Source organism: Argiope bruennichi, chromosome X2 (assembly GCF_947563725.1).
Source record: "Argiope bruennichi chromosome X2, qqArgBrue1.1, whole genome shotgun sequence".
NCBI classification, from domain to species: Eukaryota; Metazoa; Arthropoda; class Arachnida; order Araneae; family Araneidae; genus Argiope; species Argiope bruennichi.
In genome coordinates, this window is record NC_079163.1 from 37,117,240 (window position 1) to 37,135,510 (window position 18,271).

The 18,271-nt window shown below is 27.6% G+C and overlaps 1 protein-coding gene across 1 annotated transcript in view; it reads right to left on the bottom strand.

The window, feature by feature from the left end:
• Nucleotides 1–10,723: 10,723 nt before the first annotated feature.
• The window catches only part of LOC129960825 (sorting nexin lst-4-like), a 37,820-nt gene continuing 30,272 nt past the window's right edge, over nt 10,724–18,271 (bottom strand). Inside the window, exons 16-17 of the mRNA XM_056074487.1 lie at nt 16,193–16,399; nt 10,724–11,311 (exon numbers count right to left, since the gene is read on the bottom strand). Coding sequence (XP_055930462.1) covers nt 11,267–11,311; nt 16,193–16,399 — 252 coding nt within the window. The 3' untranslated portion in view covers nt 10,724–11,266. The remainder of the gene's footprint in view (nt 11,312–16,192; nt 16,400–18,271) is intronic.

An 18,271-nucleotide genomic window follows, 5' to 3' on the forward strand; every position in this document is an offset into this window, starting at 1 on the left:
CTTCTAGCCGGAGAAGTTTATAAAAATGGCACACAGTATCAATGTACACAAGATCTTGTCGTCGCTATCAAAGACGCTTGGGAAAAAACATCTGTGGACATTTTAAAAGATCTTTCAGGATCTATGACCTCTCGGCTTATTCAAGTGATTGAAAAAAAAGGTAGTTTTCTTGATTATTGAAACATTTTTTAAGTATTTTACAACATGTCCTTATAATTTTTTCCGTATTTCCTTTAATGTTAAATTTTGTAAAATCAATATTTTGAAGCTAAATTATGTTTTTTATGTGGTATAAGTGTTATCACAAACTTATGCAGCAGAAGTAAGAAATATAAAAAGTTCATTTAGGTGAAATGGAAATAAAGCATATTTTCATGCAATTACATGTTGTCCTTATACTTTTTTCGCGCACTGTATATCATTTTAAAACATAATGATTTACGACTTAAAATTGTATATTTGCACATTGGGTTGTATAAATTTCAATTTTTTTATTAAATTTATATTTTTTAATTTTACCAAAGGTAAAATTAAAGTTATTAATTGTCTAACAGCCAACACATTCCGAACTAACAAGCAGATCTTCAAAAACGGCTAGTTAGTAACATATTAAAAACAGAAATTACCATGGCCAGTATTACATAAACTTACTAACACATGTATTAATATGATCCTAAATAATGTTATTGCCTTTATCTTGAATTTGGGGTGAATTGAAAGAGCAAAATTTTCTCTAGTTGAAGTGTCTTTTTTCAGCTGGTTCCAGCAATTTTTGTTAGAACTTAATTTTCAGTGTGATTTAAAAAATAAAAAAATCTAAAATTTTTAATATAATTCCAAAATGGCAGCATACTGGTTGTGGATTTACCAAAATATTATTTAAAATTCAGTCATAAATGTACATGAGAGAAAACGCGGTACGATTAAAGCAAAACAAAGACTATCAAATAAAACTAATTTTGATTACATACCTTTTATTTCTCCCTTCAAAATGATTTGGACATCAGGGGGTTTTTTTTCTATTATTTTTTAAAGAAATCGGTTATTTTACTTTGTATTTTGTTTTTATCCGCTGCATCGCAAATAGCATTCTCAATACATATGAGTTTTAGCAAACTTTTATCCTAACTTTCATTATTTGAAAGGAAAACTTTCAATATTTTCAGCGATTAAGTGGCTTCTTTCGCAAATGGATGTGCAAATTTATCATAGCCGACTCTGTGTCTCTTGCGACTCTAATGACTTAGAATCGAAATCTCTGATGTAAGGACGTTTATATCGCAAACTACATAATTCTCAAAATTATCTGAAATGAGAAAGAACTCTTCCCTTGTATTAGAATTTTCATTCTGGAATTCATCATCTCAGACCACCGGAAAAACAAAATTGACATGCATTTATTCTCGATTATTTTCTATACTAAAGAAATCATATGATGGGCGTTTGACACGTTTACCGACTTTTCTTGCCTTCAGATTCTATACTTGGAAGATAATTTTTCAGAAGTTTTTATACGATCGTTTAAACTGCACTATCACAGTCATGTCCAGATCACAAGGTTGGGCTTTGTGCAATCGGCAGGGGAAAATTTCACTAATCTATTTTAAAATTTTGTGCATTGATAAATCAACAAAAGACTCTTACATTTCTGCAAGAGCATTTGTCTGTCCAATTTGCGATGGAAGTTTTCAAAAAAATTGCTCTTGTCATCCAATATTGTTTGCTTGATGCACATTGTTAAAAAAAAAAAAAAAAAAAAAAAAAAAACTCTTCATATTCTTAAAATTCTTTCGTTTTTACTTGTTTATTTTTTCGGATTTTCGAACTACTAATGGTATTTTTACTCCCGTTGAATTTATGCATAGAAAAACAATCAATTAATTGCAGTTTCGATAGTTTCCCCACTGTGACAACTTTCATCTGCAAAAATCCTATCAGGAAGAAGATTGTAAAATAATCTGTCTCGTCAGCACTGAAAATGTCTTTACTAGAATATTGTTGTATCAAGGACGGTAATGCTTTTACCATCCATTCTTGGACAGTCTCAAAATCGACTGCAGCAGAGTCGCCAAACAAAAAAAATTATGCCTGTTCTTAAAACGGTCTAGCCAATTATTTAGAGCTGAGAATCCTTGAACTTCCAGTTTAGAAACAACTTCTATTACTTTCTCCTTCAAAACGAGACCATTTATAGGAAAGTTTATTGCATGAAATTCGTTGAGCCATTAAAGAAAAAATTTTCTTAACTCCTCAAACGGCGAGAATTTTAAAGTTTTCTTTTCTTTTGGTGAATTTTTCCTTCTTTTCCGAGTTTTGTTTCACAATATGTACTTGAAATTCCAATTGATTTAGAAAAATTAATTAGAATTATCTCCACTTTTTCTAACAAAGAAAATCGCTTAATTTTTGATGACATAATTTCAACATCTAAAACCAACGAAAAGTGTCAAAAGAATATCAAATTTTCGGATTACAAATACACACTACAATATGGGTCAGCCGGGATTCTAAGAATTCATCCTTTGTCTTCATATAACCAAGGGGGTAGGGAAAGATAACGTATAGTCTTCCCACTTTTAATACAGACACAGAGAGATGGTGGTTACATTCGGAGGACTCTTGCATCTGTTGGAAAGATTTATTTTTTTACCATCACAATAGCTGACAGTTTTAAGAAAATCGCACTGAAGTTTATATATATTAGAATATATCAAAGTGATAACATTAAATCTGCGACTTTTTAACATAACAAGTATATGAAATTATTTGGAGCCATAAAGAGTGACGTTATGTGCAGAAAAATGTTAAATGTAGGAAACGTTAAACTGAGATTTCACTGTATAACAGAATCTTAGATTAAGAATTGATTATATTAACCTATTGATTTTCATTCACTATATTTATAGTAAATAAAATTCGCAGACAAACATATCTCGTAATCTATTCCCACTTATATTTATCGGACATTAATACTGATAATTTCAAATGAAATTCAACGTCGAACTTCAACTGGATCTATATTATTTTGTAGATAATTAAAGGAAGTTCATTGCCTGCTAACTCTCCATTCAATCTTCAGTAATGTTCGAGTAATTACCGATAAGCAGAAATCTAAAAAAAAAAATGGCACCATAGTAGAAGAGGTCTTCTTCATTATACGTCACGCAAACATCAGTGTTCAGCAACTGAAAAATTATAAGATAAATAATTATAACGATAATAACAAGATAAGAGTTTTTGTTTTACTTTGTCTTTTAGAAAATATTAATGATTTGTATTTTATTTGTTGCAGTAGTAAATTCAATTTGTTGGGTACGGTATATTTCTTCTATAGAGCTAATTAATGTATTATTTTTTTCATAAATACATAATTTTTATTAAACCTGCTTACAAAATTATAAAATTTACTAAATCTGTAGACAAAAAAATTGCAGATACAGTTTTTTCTAATGGGGAGGAGTCTTGAAAAATTAACAAAGATGTACCATTTAGTAAGGGAGTACAGTCTTGTCAAAGGAACATGATTACTTTGGAATGGCCCTATATATATTATATTTCTGTGCAGCATTCGGTATTCATAATATTAAACAATTATTAATAATATCCCTGTGTTACTGGGGATAAGTAATTTTAGTTTTATATCAGGATACTACGCTCTATAATATGGAGCCAGTATTAAACAATATAATAAAAATCATATTTTACTATATAAAAATCTTCATTTTAAAATTCATATTATATATATGCATATCCAAATATAGAATGCTACTTGATACGTACAATCTCAGGCAACTCGAGGTCTGCTAAGCCAGAAAATACAACAATAATTACTCTTTAGGCACGCAATTGAAATTTGCCGAAAAGCCGGTGAAATGTTTTAACATCAGGAAATTTTGCATCTTTAAACGGGAATTAAAACCTGCACTTTGTTGCCATAGGATTGATTTAATTGGTGATACTCGAGTACCAAAAAAACACATTGCCCCACGGAATATACGAAGTCATCCAATGCCTTCAGTTTGCTAACCTCCTTCCATGTACGCGGAACGATCTGAAGATTGGTCGCTTTCTACTCCACAATATCTGTTAGTGTATATAGCATATGGTGCAGCCTGTTGGCGGTATTTGTAATTAAATTTGAAATTTGAACATGAGGTTCTTATGATTTCAAAATAAGCACATTTTGATTGATTTCTGTCTGTGTCGAGTTATTTCAAAATGAAGAAATATTTTGAAGGATCATACTTATTTAGTGGCCCCCCGGGAGTATAAGCATCAAGGCCCAAACTTGATCCACCGCCTCACGCTCTATTTGATAAATAGAGTTTCGTGTAGCATATGTAGCCCCTGCAGTTCTTTATTTTTCTATAAAAAATTTAAAAGGTTCCACTAAAATTTTTCATTGCCCATACCTTTGTCATCTTTGTCATTAGCTATTGATAACAGAACTTATAAAATTATATTTTATTATTCACGATCGGGTAATGTTTGGTCTTCTGTTTCTTGCTTCAATCAAGCATTCAGTTTTGAGGTTTGCTAAAACTGCATTTTCTCAAATAATTCACTATGCGGATTAAAAAAAAAATAATAATAACATATGTTTTTAAAGATATAAATTTATGCGGTGCATTAGATGCTAAAACATGCAAAACAATATATTTTTTTTAATATACAGTTTTTTCAAGACATAAATTTAGGATAAATTTATTTCTCAGCTTTTACACACTTGTACATACAATTATATGATCTGCATCTTGCTATATATATATACATACATAAGGTTTGTATATGATTACATAGATGTATATACTGTAAACATACTCAACATATAGGCAAATCTTGAGCTAATGGAACAAATCTATTACTATGAATAGAATTTTATTATTATTATAGGCTATTTATACACTCTTTCACACCAGAAACAATATAAATACTGGCTAAATAACACTTTATATACAATAATAATCACTTTTTGTGATCAAAACATATTCATTAAATAATGTTAAGCTTTGAAACAGAGTAAACAAAAATATGCAGCTTAATATAATAAAATGTAGAAAAGTCAACAAGACTAGACATATTATTAATCCTATACTTGGAAAATATGAATCTTTTTATTCACATAGCAAAGTCGCTTTATACAAAAGCATATTTTACTACTTTTCAAATCCAGAGTCACCTCAATGAAAATATCTCACCATTAGTAACAAAATTATAAATTTGATAATATTAAATTCCTTTGAAGTTTCTAGCAATGAGAAATGTCAAGAATCTCATACAAAAATGATTAAGTCATACTTTAAATATATTCAATCAGAACATATTATTGATATGTGTAGGAATGAATATAAAATGACTTTTTCCCCTGCGTTTTAGATATATCTGTTTGCCAATTACAGAGGTGATAATGGATGATCACTATATACAAATACATTACTTCTATTTTAGAAAAGCTATTTTTCACAATCAGCATTCTGCACATATATTTCCTCAAGTAAATATTCCTACATTTTATCTACAGTTTAAATAAAACTAATAAATTCTAAAAAATCACTAAAACACTTTTCAAATGCTACTTGTCTTAACCACTAAAATTTTATCTCATGTAACACTAAAAGCCTTCAATAAAAAAACTCATGAGCAAATGAAACATTATATAAGCAGCTGAAATTATACTTTCTTTAACAATTGTGAAATACAAAATTTAATCATTTCAAGGGAATAAAGACATGTAGCAAAATCAACACACAAGATAATTCCGTTTACTTAAAATAAGTCAAATTAAAGAAAAACTCAATTTCCAATTAATTAATTATTTGAAATTAAATAAACAAAAGTTTCCAATAAACCTGTGCTACTGTTTTTAGTAAGCTTATAGCATTATCAACAGATCTCTTATAGATTTAAATATAAGATTTTTTTATTGCATTCATTCTTAACATTTGCATACTATTAAGCCTTTATTGCACTGCATTTAATAGATTGTCATATACTTAATTATAATGGAACTTATTTGTTCCCTAACTTAATTGAAATATTAACTTTCCAGGCAATAGACAAATACAAAAAGCTTTTTTTTTACTTCTAAAATTTATCTGTCCATACACACATAAATGTTCTTGCTAAGTAGTTGTCATTAAATAATGGTAAAATAAAATCTTAACATATTATACATTTACCAAAATTTATCCATAGGGTGGTCAGCAAAGTCCAGCTTAAACTTTCCATTTAAGAAACTGTTCAATATCAATAATTTTTTCCCTGTAGAGTAATGAAAGAAAGTCTAATATTACATTGATGAGAACCAAGAGTGAAATTTATTTGTTCTTGAATTGTGTATGAAAGAAATACATAATCAACAAAACTGCATCAATCATGGATAGAACTTTAAAAAATATTTCAGGGTTCCCCTACTAAACAAATATAGAAATGGAAAAAAAAAATTATTCAGCATATTTATTTTCTTGATTAATTTTTCCCAAAAATTTAAAAGATGAGGCAGAAAAATTAAAAAGAAATCTAAAATATTCTTCTATCTAAAATAATATCGTTTAGAGTAAAGTATCTGTTGTAGATATATGATTTTTTTCTATTAACTCATGGCTTTGCACAATATAATATATATATATATATATATATATATATATATACTTAGCTTTAAAAAAAGGGGTTTTATAAATTTATCTTTCTCATTACATTTTTTTTTTTTTTCATATTCACAATAATCATATGATTTCTTAACAGGTTGAAGAAGGACAAAATCATCGCTAAAGTTATTTTTAATTAAATTATTACTTTTATGGAAAGATGTTTATCAGGATTGGCTATTTATTATTTTAAAATGAAGAGGAAATGCCTTGAAAAATCAAAGATATAAGTGCAAATTTAATACATTACAAAAGATAAAGAACACTAATTATAATATAAATGGGCAAAAAAATTCCCACTAGGCATTATTTTAATATCCACATACAGAGAAATGTGCATTATAACTACATGAACACAGAAATCTCAAATAGTTTAAGTGAACACATTAAAAAATTTTCTCAAAAGAGATTAAGACTTTTTCTGTACTATCTGTAAATATATATATATAAAAAATTCTTTTATACATAAAATCACACATTTTAAACAATATAATAAATGATAATGAGATGTAATACATTGACTGAATGAATACATAAATAGTAATCAAATATTAACAATGATAATATATAATACTCTAGAAAAAAGTTAAGAATATGAAAGAAGATGGAAAACATTAAAGATGAATGGACTTAAAATGAACGTGAAGTAATTATAACTTTCCAGAAAATTAGTTCAAGATCTATTTATTAGAGAAACATTTCACCAAATCATGCAATATGATAAATGACTAAAAGTCCTTAAAATTGTGAAAAGAATCACCATGCACAACACAGATGAAATATCACAAACATTTTAAACACTTTCATATGATAATCAGATAATACTGTACAGTAAAATATTTTTAAATAGTTACCACAGAATTAAAAATAAATATTTGAAACATGAATGGGCAAACATGCAACAAAAGAAAGAAAAAAGTTCAGTCATATTCAAGTTATAGGGAATAATACAAAGAAGATAGTCAGTTGAGAGTTTGATCTTATAAATAAAAGTTAGCTGCAACTAATGTAAGAAAATCATTTAGCTATCATAGTAAATCTAAAGTAAAAATTACTTAAAAACTTAAATGAATATAAAACAACACTGACTTTTGATATCACAACTCATATAAAAAATAGACACTTTAAAATACTTTATTAGGCATTAACTATAATAACCTATTCCAAATTACTACAGATATTTTTATACAGCAAAAGTTTATATTAAAGTTTAAAATGCATTACAGTCTTATGTAATTCTTACGCAAAGAAAAAAAAAAAAACTAAACCACTTGTAGATTTATTTATATACTTTACTTGTAATAAAAGCGTACAATGAGTTCTATTTTTTTCACACCCTAAGAAACTTTTTAATATATCCAACCTTTCTGTTACTTCAGTAAAACAAACATCTAGCATGAAAAGAATAGCACTAAATACATGTAAGTGGATGCAGCAAGAAGGCAATCAATCATACTCTAACTCTATTATGAAAGAGCATCATTGATCTTACTGTTTTCAATTGTAAAACGTCTATCAGATATTCAGAAATTTGAATTCTATTTAAGAATCCTCATTATGGCAGGAAGAACAAATCTACAAGAACTAGGCATCAAAACTAAATTTACTAGAGATGGCCATTAAACATCTACACAGAAAAAAAAATGGAATAACAGATTTAAAAAACGTGCCAAATATTTGAATAAAGATAATATAAAGTAGAACGAAGCGAGAACACAACGGAATGAGAATTACTTCAAACAAAATAAGAGAGTATTATTACAATTGTATATTACTCTTTTTAAACTAAAAGGTTACATTATTGGTAAGAAATTATCTTGAGCATAAGTAACAAGCATTTCTAACAACTGTTAATGTAATCTCGCACAATTGATAAAAACTCCATCTATCCATTTGGTATGATTGCTAACAAAAACAATAATGATAAAAAGGAAAATCAGATAAAAAATTTATACCCTCCACCAAAAAGAATATTTAACAGATTTAAGGAATATTGAAACTTACTATATTACAATTTTTTAAAAAATATATTTTGTGTGGTACACGAAAACAAAGTAATAGCTAAAATTATCAATATGGCACTTGATGATTTATGATAAAGATAACTAATAGCACTTTAATAAATAAACAGGTAAAAAAATGAAAAACTTAACTTTTTGAATAAATTTAAAAGAAATTTTTAACTAGATATTTTTTAAAGGAATTATCCAGCTCCAAATTCAAGAGAATTCATCAGTAATAGCCTATTGAGCTATTTTAAATGAGATCGTTTACCACCAACAGAATAATTTTACAGAAATCACAATACTAACAAAATAGGCTCCAGTTTTAAAAAATGAATGAAGCCCTTATTATTATTATTTTGGAAATAAGATGATATTCTACAAAATGCCTGCGTTTCACAGAAAAGCCGCAATATCCGCAAAAGAGTACAATTATCAAATTTTAGTTTTAGTAGCTGTAGTGCTTTCAAATAGCAAATTATTAAACTGATAAAAAAAAAAGCAAACGAGAAGAAATTCACTGTATAAAATATTTATAGATATTAATTAAATATCCTTTACTTCACAAACTACTAATCATTAAAAAATTCGTGCCATAAAAATCTCTTATTTTAAAACAAATTTTTCAGAATTTCTTCCTTAAACAATGTTTTACTTCCCAATTCTTAAAAATTTTGAGAAGTTTAATTAATGACTTTTGCATAGATACGAAAATATTCAACATTAAATATAGTCTCAAATTTAACAATATAGAGTGGCATATAATTTCCTAACCTATGTAAAAAAATCTAATGCTAAAAAAGCAAGATATCACCATGTACATGTTTTGAGAAGGATATGGAATGTAAATACAATCCTACAACATATTTCGGTGCACACATTAGAAATAAAACATTTGTACCCACATACTTTCTTTCAATAACAGGAAGACATTGAAGCACCTAAAAACAATAAGAAATTCCCAACTGCAAAGGGAAATTTCAATCAGAATCACACTATTTATTGACACCTCCATAGTATATATTTGTACTATAATGAAATTTAAAAAATCAACAGATCTATTAATGATTAAAATAATAATTTGATATTTCTGAAAAATTTTAAGAAATTGGGAAAACATTTCAGCACCAAATTAAATAATAAATTTTCGGGTAACAAGTTTATATTTTTATGGATTACAGAAACAATATAAATAGCCAAGATACAACAAACAGCCAAGACAAAAAATTCGACACACTACATGTATAAATAAAAGTATTGATAATTTTTAAAAAAAAGAAAGAAATTATGCAACATGCAATTTCATATGCATATTTACTCCTCTATAAGGCAAATTTCATATAGTAGAAACAACAATGCCGACAAATAGTTTTAAAAAATGAAAAATTATAGCGGGAATACTTGAAAATATACATAGAGAATACAAATTTTTAAATCTATCCATAACTACAACGCTTACTAAGAAATAGTATACACTACATATTACCTAAAAATTTACACACTGACAGCTAATTTCTAATACCATTCAAATATTATTTTACAAAAAAAAGAAACCCTGCAAAACAACAATGGTCTCATAAATTATGGCACATGCAAACATTCAAATCGGAAAAAAAAAAATCATCCTGAAATTTAAATTACAAATAAATTTGAATAACAATATTCAGAAACAAGAACCTGACATTGAATCGTCATTCTTCAAAAAAACATTTCATTGAAAGCATTATAATGCACTCCATGCTATTTATAAATGCATGCACATTAACTTATAGTTCACAATAAATTCGAAAAACGAATAACATAATATTAATATTTAAAACTTATTTTCAGCTTAACAAAGGTTCAGCTCCAAATTAATAAATTCACCAATAAGAAATCTAGACAATACATTTGTAAAATAATATCATACGCGCATTTTGATTTATAATAAAAGCAATGAATAAAATAGCGCATAAAATACATAAAATGGAAATGTTATAAGTAAAAATAATACATAATAACTATAAAACAATGTTAAAACTTCTACAGTTTCTCTCACAAATTCATTAATATAAAAATATTATAAAAGCACGAAAGAAAAATGAGATTCTATGAGTCAAGTTCAAAAGCAACAATTATTTTAAACTAAGAGAAAATAAAAACTTAACGTATAAACAAACATTTGTCAAAACTATAGTATAAATTTGGAAGAAAATGACTAGAAAAGCATTTGGTCATATAAGTTGTACAATACGATAAACACAATACGCAGCTAATTTAAAAATGCCAAAATAGAACACTAATCAACACTATTTATCCAGCCCAAGATCTTTTTATCAAAAATAAAATATTTATGACTATAAAGAAATGTTTAAATACAGACAACTTTTGAATGCTTTCATTCTTCACAGAATATTAGCTTACAAGACAAAACTTAACATTTACATAAAGATGAAAGCTGTTATTTGTGCTGCCAATCATTCAAACAGTAACAAAATAAAACGGACGATAACGTACAAAATGTAAATAAATATTTAAGCTGCACAAATATTCAAAGAATGATAACATCAGACAAAAGATCTATATGGCAGCGCTCAAGCAAAGACGGTCTGAAAGGAAATTTACAGAACAAAGACATTATGTGTCATACAGATCTAACGCTGATTGTAACTTCTCAGCAATCTGAAAGAAATAAAAATTGTAATGAAATCAATGGTCATTAATAAAAATAATGGCATTATACAATACTCTAGTGCAACATAATATACATATATAATGGTCATTAATAAAAATAATAGCATTATACAATATTCTAATGCAACATAATATACATATATAATGGTCATTAAAAAAAATAATGGCATTATACAATATTCTAATGCAACATAATATACCTTTTGAATGTTTATAAATAGTCATCTTCTATTTGAATAGCTTGTATAAGTAAATCAGTAATATCGATGATGAAATCACACTAAGAAATTTTTTCAGAAAGATAAGAACTTTTACATGCTGAATTGCAAACGCCACTCGATTCAAAGGGAAATTCTCCAATTTTGCATAAATTTCATAAGTAACACTTAAACATCGAAATGTTTCTAACTTCAACTTTCTAAATACTAGTATTTAAAACAATTTACTAAATACTAGTAAAAACAATTTAGTGCACTGAAGTTGGTTTTATTTTAATTTTTCAAACGAGCATGAGAAATGAATATTGGATTACTTAATGTTCTTTCCTTCAAAGAACAAAATTACAGACTTGACAATTGCAATACTGTAAATAAAAGGCCTCAGTTAAAATTCCGCAATGTAAATCTGTTTCCCAAAATTAATCTGTTAAGGAAACACTCCTCATGATTTATCATTTAAAATAGTTTATTTTGATTGAATGTTTTGTATTTATGATTATTTGTTGCTTTCAAAGCTTTTTATAGTAAGGTAATAAATCTCGCATGAAAATTGTTTCCAATTTTCATTTAAAAATCGTTCATTGAAAGCGATGTTATGCGTCAAAGTTATATTAATACATTATATTAAACATTATAGAAATATTTGATTTTAAATCTACAAAATTTATCATTATAATCAGCATTTTTACTCTCTCCCCGCCTTAAGTGAAATGCTCGTCACATTCTTCTGACAAGAAAATAAAAAGGTACGCTTCAGCAAAAGATTCGCCTGCTCATTTAATAATGTAATTATTTATACACAGGATCTCTTATCAAAGGCAAATAGCTAATTTATAAACCTTTAAAGACAAGTATATAGTTCCAGATTATAGAAAATGCTTTAAACGTCGAGAAGATTTATATTTTAAGTTGTTTGAGTTCAGTCAATAGATTTCTTTTTAAAATTATAATACCGTTTTAAACAGCCCCGGTCCTATCACTCATATTTAATAAAATATGCTTGAGGCCTACCATATTTTTAATAAGCAAAAGAAATAACAAAAACCTCAACAAAACACCCTTTAAAAACAAAAAGAAACCCTCAATTTTCCGGCGAAAAAAAAAAACTAATCGAGTTACGAAACATTGAAAATCACTACTTTAAAGGAATTTTACAGCTAAATTCACGAATTCGAAAGAGATATTAAGGAATCGTTCGCGAACTGAAATTATGCAGTGCTGTGTTGCGAAGCTTAGATTTTTAATAATTTAAATGAGGAGGTATTGCCACTTTTTTAAAAATATCTCAAAAATATGATTATTTTTACTTCAATTTTTTTATATTTCTTTAGGCTTTTTAATTGTTTTATTTATAGAACAAACTCTAATTTGCAGAATTTACATTTCATAGAATTATAAACACTTTCGGTGCTCAGTTTGGCAAAACATTATACTTAGTGTTTGATATTGTAAAACATTCGATATTAGTCAGGAAATTAGAGGAACTCAACTACTCATAAAAAAAATAAAATTATGCTTTTAAAAGCAAACAATAATTGTCTCCTAAATTATAAATTTACTGTTATAGGCAAAGAAAATTTAAATCCTTCTCTGTCGCAACATTTTAGCCGCTTGTAATTATTTGTTATGCTTAGTTTTTAAATATCACTTACATAGAAAACTTATTTATTAACTGAGTGATTGTTTTTGAATTAAAAAAACGCCTCTGTTTCACACGTTTGTCACTGTTGTTCACGATTTGTCTATGTAACTATACACCTAGCTAAAAATTAATTACAGAACTTAAAATGATATTAATACAAGTAAATTTTAAAAGTTAACAATAAAATGACGTTTACTTGAAGTCTATAAAATGAATGATTATAATAGTATTTTAAATATTAATTTACCTTCTACTGAATATATAACAAAGGCATTTTTCGGAAAAGTAAATGCATTTAAGCTACTTCTCCAAATTGTGGCAAAAATAAAATTGTATACGACCTCAATTTAAATTAAACATCTATAATTTGATCAATTTTATGTATAAAACAATGGAATTGTTTTTGATCGTATGTTTCAGAATGTCACCAATTTTTCACTAAATATGATTATTAGGCAAGACAACCGTAAATAAAAAGTTAGAATTCGTAACTTTTTCAGAAATACATTTATTGCAAATAACGACTTATGATGCACGCTTTGTTTGTTAGAGACTTTCGTCTGAGATGGGTTTGTGACTAACAACCAGATTTTCTGAGGACTTTTAAAGATGTCCGAGCAAACATTTGAATTAATTGTATCAGCTAAATAGGGTTTTTCTTTTGCCCATCCATCCCTTAAAACAAGGACTGTCATGGATAGGTAATTTTTCTTTAATATGATATTTTGAGGTACCTTAACCAGCATGAATTTAGGAAGTAAGAGGATCAAAGCATTTTTCTAAATCGACCTATATCTCCAACAGATTAGAAATGAGCTATTGGGTAACGATTAGAGCATGTATCTTGTATATATATGTAATATAGTATTGCAGATACGTGGGCGCAAAAAAAATATAAATTTGGCAAAAACTTCAATTTATTTTTCAACGGCAGAGCATGAATTGTTCATGAGGAATTGCAATGAAACACGCGTGTTTACATCGAGTCACAAGAACGAAAGTGTGAGAAATTTTTTCCCTATATGTTTTCACAAAGATTCTTTCACGGATTTCTTTGAACTAACTGTGTTAATTCAGGAATGGGAATCTTCGGTATCTTTGAAAGGAATTTTATCCCTTCGCTCGGGAAGTGAGAGCTGCAATAATCGTCACATTTTTTAGAGAGCACATTATGAGGGTAGGCATTACGACGATATTAGGAGGGCAAGGTGAGCAACTGTTCACATGTCGATGACCGCTTGCACTCGCTTTGGCGAAAAATTAAGAATTTCGTTAGAAAAACTTCGGGAAGTGTAGAAAGATGGATATCAATGATTCTGGTAATCTTTATCCAGTCTTAAAGTTTTTATATAGTAAGCAATCGAAATGATCGAATTCTGACAACCTGATTAACAAGTCTGAAAAAAAGTCGGATATCTGATTCTGTTATCTTTCATCCAATCAGTAATTTGCTCTACATTTGGCATAACCGACATTGCGACAAGAGAATTTTTGGAACGGAAGCAAACCGACATGGAAACAAGTGGAGAAGTGACACACGACTGTGTTTGGTTTATCAACTAAAAAATCAACATAATGGATAAAAACTGGTATAGATTGATACTTTTGCTTGCCCGTGAAATTGGTTGGGAAATGAAAGTCTCAATATTAAGCAAGACTCGGATTTAGGATAATCCAGAAACTGCAGAGGGCCTTTCGATTTATTTTCTTGATTCAAATTTCATTGACACTTGGGGGATTCATTGAACACTATTGAATAAATATTTCAATAGTTTGTTTTCCCGCAATAAATGTTCAAGATTTCCTAATTTATTATATTTTACTTCTTTAGGATAATTTCTTACCTGCTTAATGTTTAAAACTAATTGAGTGAAATCACAGGCAACTGCCATTATTATTCTTTTGTAATATAAGCTCGCAAAGAAGAGCTCTTTCTTAGAAACATATGATAGCAATTCAATAGAAACCAATGATGTATATAAAATGAGAAAAAGGTAATTAAATATACTCAAATGTAAAACATTCGTTTTTTGCGATTAATTCATTAAGCTACAATTTTCTCAATAACAAAATATTACCGATTGCAACGTCACGGCAAAAGGTAAATATATATATGATATGATATCCTATTGTATACAATTTATTCAGAACCTTTTATTAATTTTTTGGGCAGCACATATTAAAATTATTGAGATGAATAATAAAATATACAAAAAAATTAAACCAAGCCATGGCGAAAAATCATTTATCATAGGAAGCGGGCATTTAAAATTAGTTTTAGTTAACTTCTGCGCTTTCGCTTTTTAAGGCAATTAGTCTAAAGGCAATTTATTTAACTACAAAAATTTTATCAATAAGAATGAAAAATGGCATACAATATTTGAATAACATTTATGCTCTCTTTTTGTGAGAAGATAAAAGAAATGACATAAATAGACAAAAATTTATCAATAATACTAAAAAATAAATCAAAAACGAATAAATTACTAATATTTTACTTCCTGATTTCAATTTTGAAAAGAATGCAGCATATTCAAATGCAAAATATTATAAATTTCTTTTTTTTTAATTTAATAAATTGTATAATACATTATCAATTAATAAACTCATTTCTAAGACAATAACATGCAAAACAATGACGAATTCTTCAAATTTTCTTGTATCCTAACTTCCAACTTAAAGCTTAAATGTTTTAAGATAATAAAATTCATTTATAAATGCATCAATACTTTAATGCAACTAATAAAATAAAACAATAAGTTGACAATTAGCTCCACTGCATAGTTCTATTAACATCAGGCTATTCATAGAAATAAGTCAAAATTAATATTAAATTTATATCATCTGTAAAGCATGCATTGCATATAAATTAAAACCTAATGAGAAAAGCCTTATCATAAGCCTTGAAGCTACATCAAAAAAAATTATGAAATATTAAGAGAACAAATAAACATAATAAAATATTTACAGAAAATACAAAAACTCCTATTATTAAAAAATTTTAAATACCTGTAGATAAAATTTCACTTGTTCTTGAAGGAAATTCTGTATCATATTTTTGAATTCTCCGACTTGTTCTTGCTGAAAATGTGTAATTTCAGCCAGAACAGCATACGATATGATATCAGTGCGACGGACAATAGATATCACACTGTCCTGGGGAAGCTTTCCTTCTTCCATTAATTTCTGATGTTCCTTCTTTTTTTGTGTAGCACCCTAAATAACCATATCAAAAATTTTAAAATATGAATTCAATTCCAGTTTTAGATAATATTTTGTACAAAAATTGTTTAGTTCAAAAATAGAAATTAGGGAAAGATAGAAAATGATTTAAATCACCATTATTCTCTAATTTTATTATTTCAGGAAGATTAAAAAACGAATCACAAGAGAAAAATAATATAATCGAATAAATATATTAACCTGCATATTCGAAACTATTCTATCCATGAGAATAAATCATTGGTGATAAATTTGTATTAAATGCAAATAAATTAAACAGTAAAAGATAAAAAAAGTTATTTGTAAATAACATATTTTAATAATCGAAAATCAATAAAATACTCATTTCAAAACAATTTTAAATCTTAAAACATTCTAATTTTTACAAATTCAAAAACATTATTGAATTCTCCTTTAACAGTCTCATTTATAATTCATTTTCTAGATTTAATGAATTATCTATATTTTTCGCCAGAATAAGATTAAGCAGTTTTTTTAATATCTAGGTTTGGAAAACAAATTATAATTTAGACAAGTGTAGGAAATATAATTCAATCAGATTATATAATTGCTCTTTTCAATAATAATTCAGCAAATATAAAAAAAGGACGGTAGAATATTAAAAAAGGGGGAAAAGATATAGTAGTTTCAGATAATTATACTCGCATGCTTGAAAATATATGATATACTAGCCATTACCCGTGACTTCGTTCGCGTGGAAATTTTGATGGGTATGTATGAGAACTGACGGTCTGATCAACATGCAAAATGTTATCAAACCGTATCATTATAGTGTTGTTGAAAGCAAAGTCTGATATGATATAATCAAGAAACTTGTAACTGATTGAGTAAGGTTTACAGGAAAACTTCAACATTTATTTTTATTCTAATACCATAATATATACAACATTAAGCCCTGGTTTGGCCCTGGGATTTGATGATCGTCATTGTAAAAGCCAATTTTAAAGGGAATTGCAACCTCTTGAAACAAAATGGCAAGTTGTTTGGAATAACAGGTATGTGGTTAATTAAAACGTGGCCTCCTTTAGCAGCTCCTGTAATAACGGTAGCTTTTATAATATTACTGCCAAACTCTCTCACACGAAGCCTTCCTCCAGCCTAAACACGATATCTTCTTACAAAGCGCCCTTGTATGAGCTTTGACAGTCCGCAAGTGCTCACTAAAATTGCAAACAGGTGTTCTAGCTACTTTCATAGCCCGAGCTTTATTACTCCTCTTCGAAAGATTAGATTTGCGTTTTCTGGGCATTTCGAAAAAGTATCAAATAATAACAAATTAAAAAAAAAATTAAAACTAACCTGAAAAAACGATGTACTTAAAGCTATAAATAAATTTATTAAAAATATATAATAAAACAAAATAGAAAATTAAGTCCGTATTTCTCTAAAATCAACTCAAGTCTATTTTATTTATCGATCGAGTTTGAGATAGCTACAACAGTATAATACACATAATTTTTAAACTTTTAACTAAAATGAAAACACAATTATCAACAATCAAAACTCACTGCGCATACGTGAATTTTCAACGCCAGTTGGCGTAACGCAAATGCGTGAATTTTCTACACCAGTTGTGGTAATGCAATGCAGATTAGAAATTTTTTTATTTCCTTTATTCTGTTTTATTTTAATTTAAAAGTACTTCAGAATGAATCCAAAAGATCGATTAATTAACAATTTTTAATTTAAAATGCATCAAACACTAAGAAAACGAACAGAATCATTTGAAATAATCGATCGAAAATAACTTAAGCCTTGCCTCTTCAGCGTGGGAAAGAAAAACAACTGAAGCTCTACTCATTTGGCGGAGGGGAAATAGAGACTTTTGGTGGGAAAGTAAGTTTT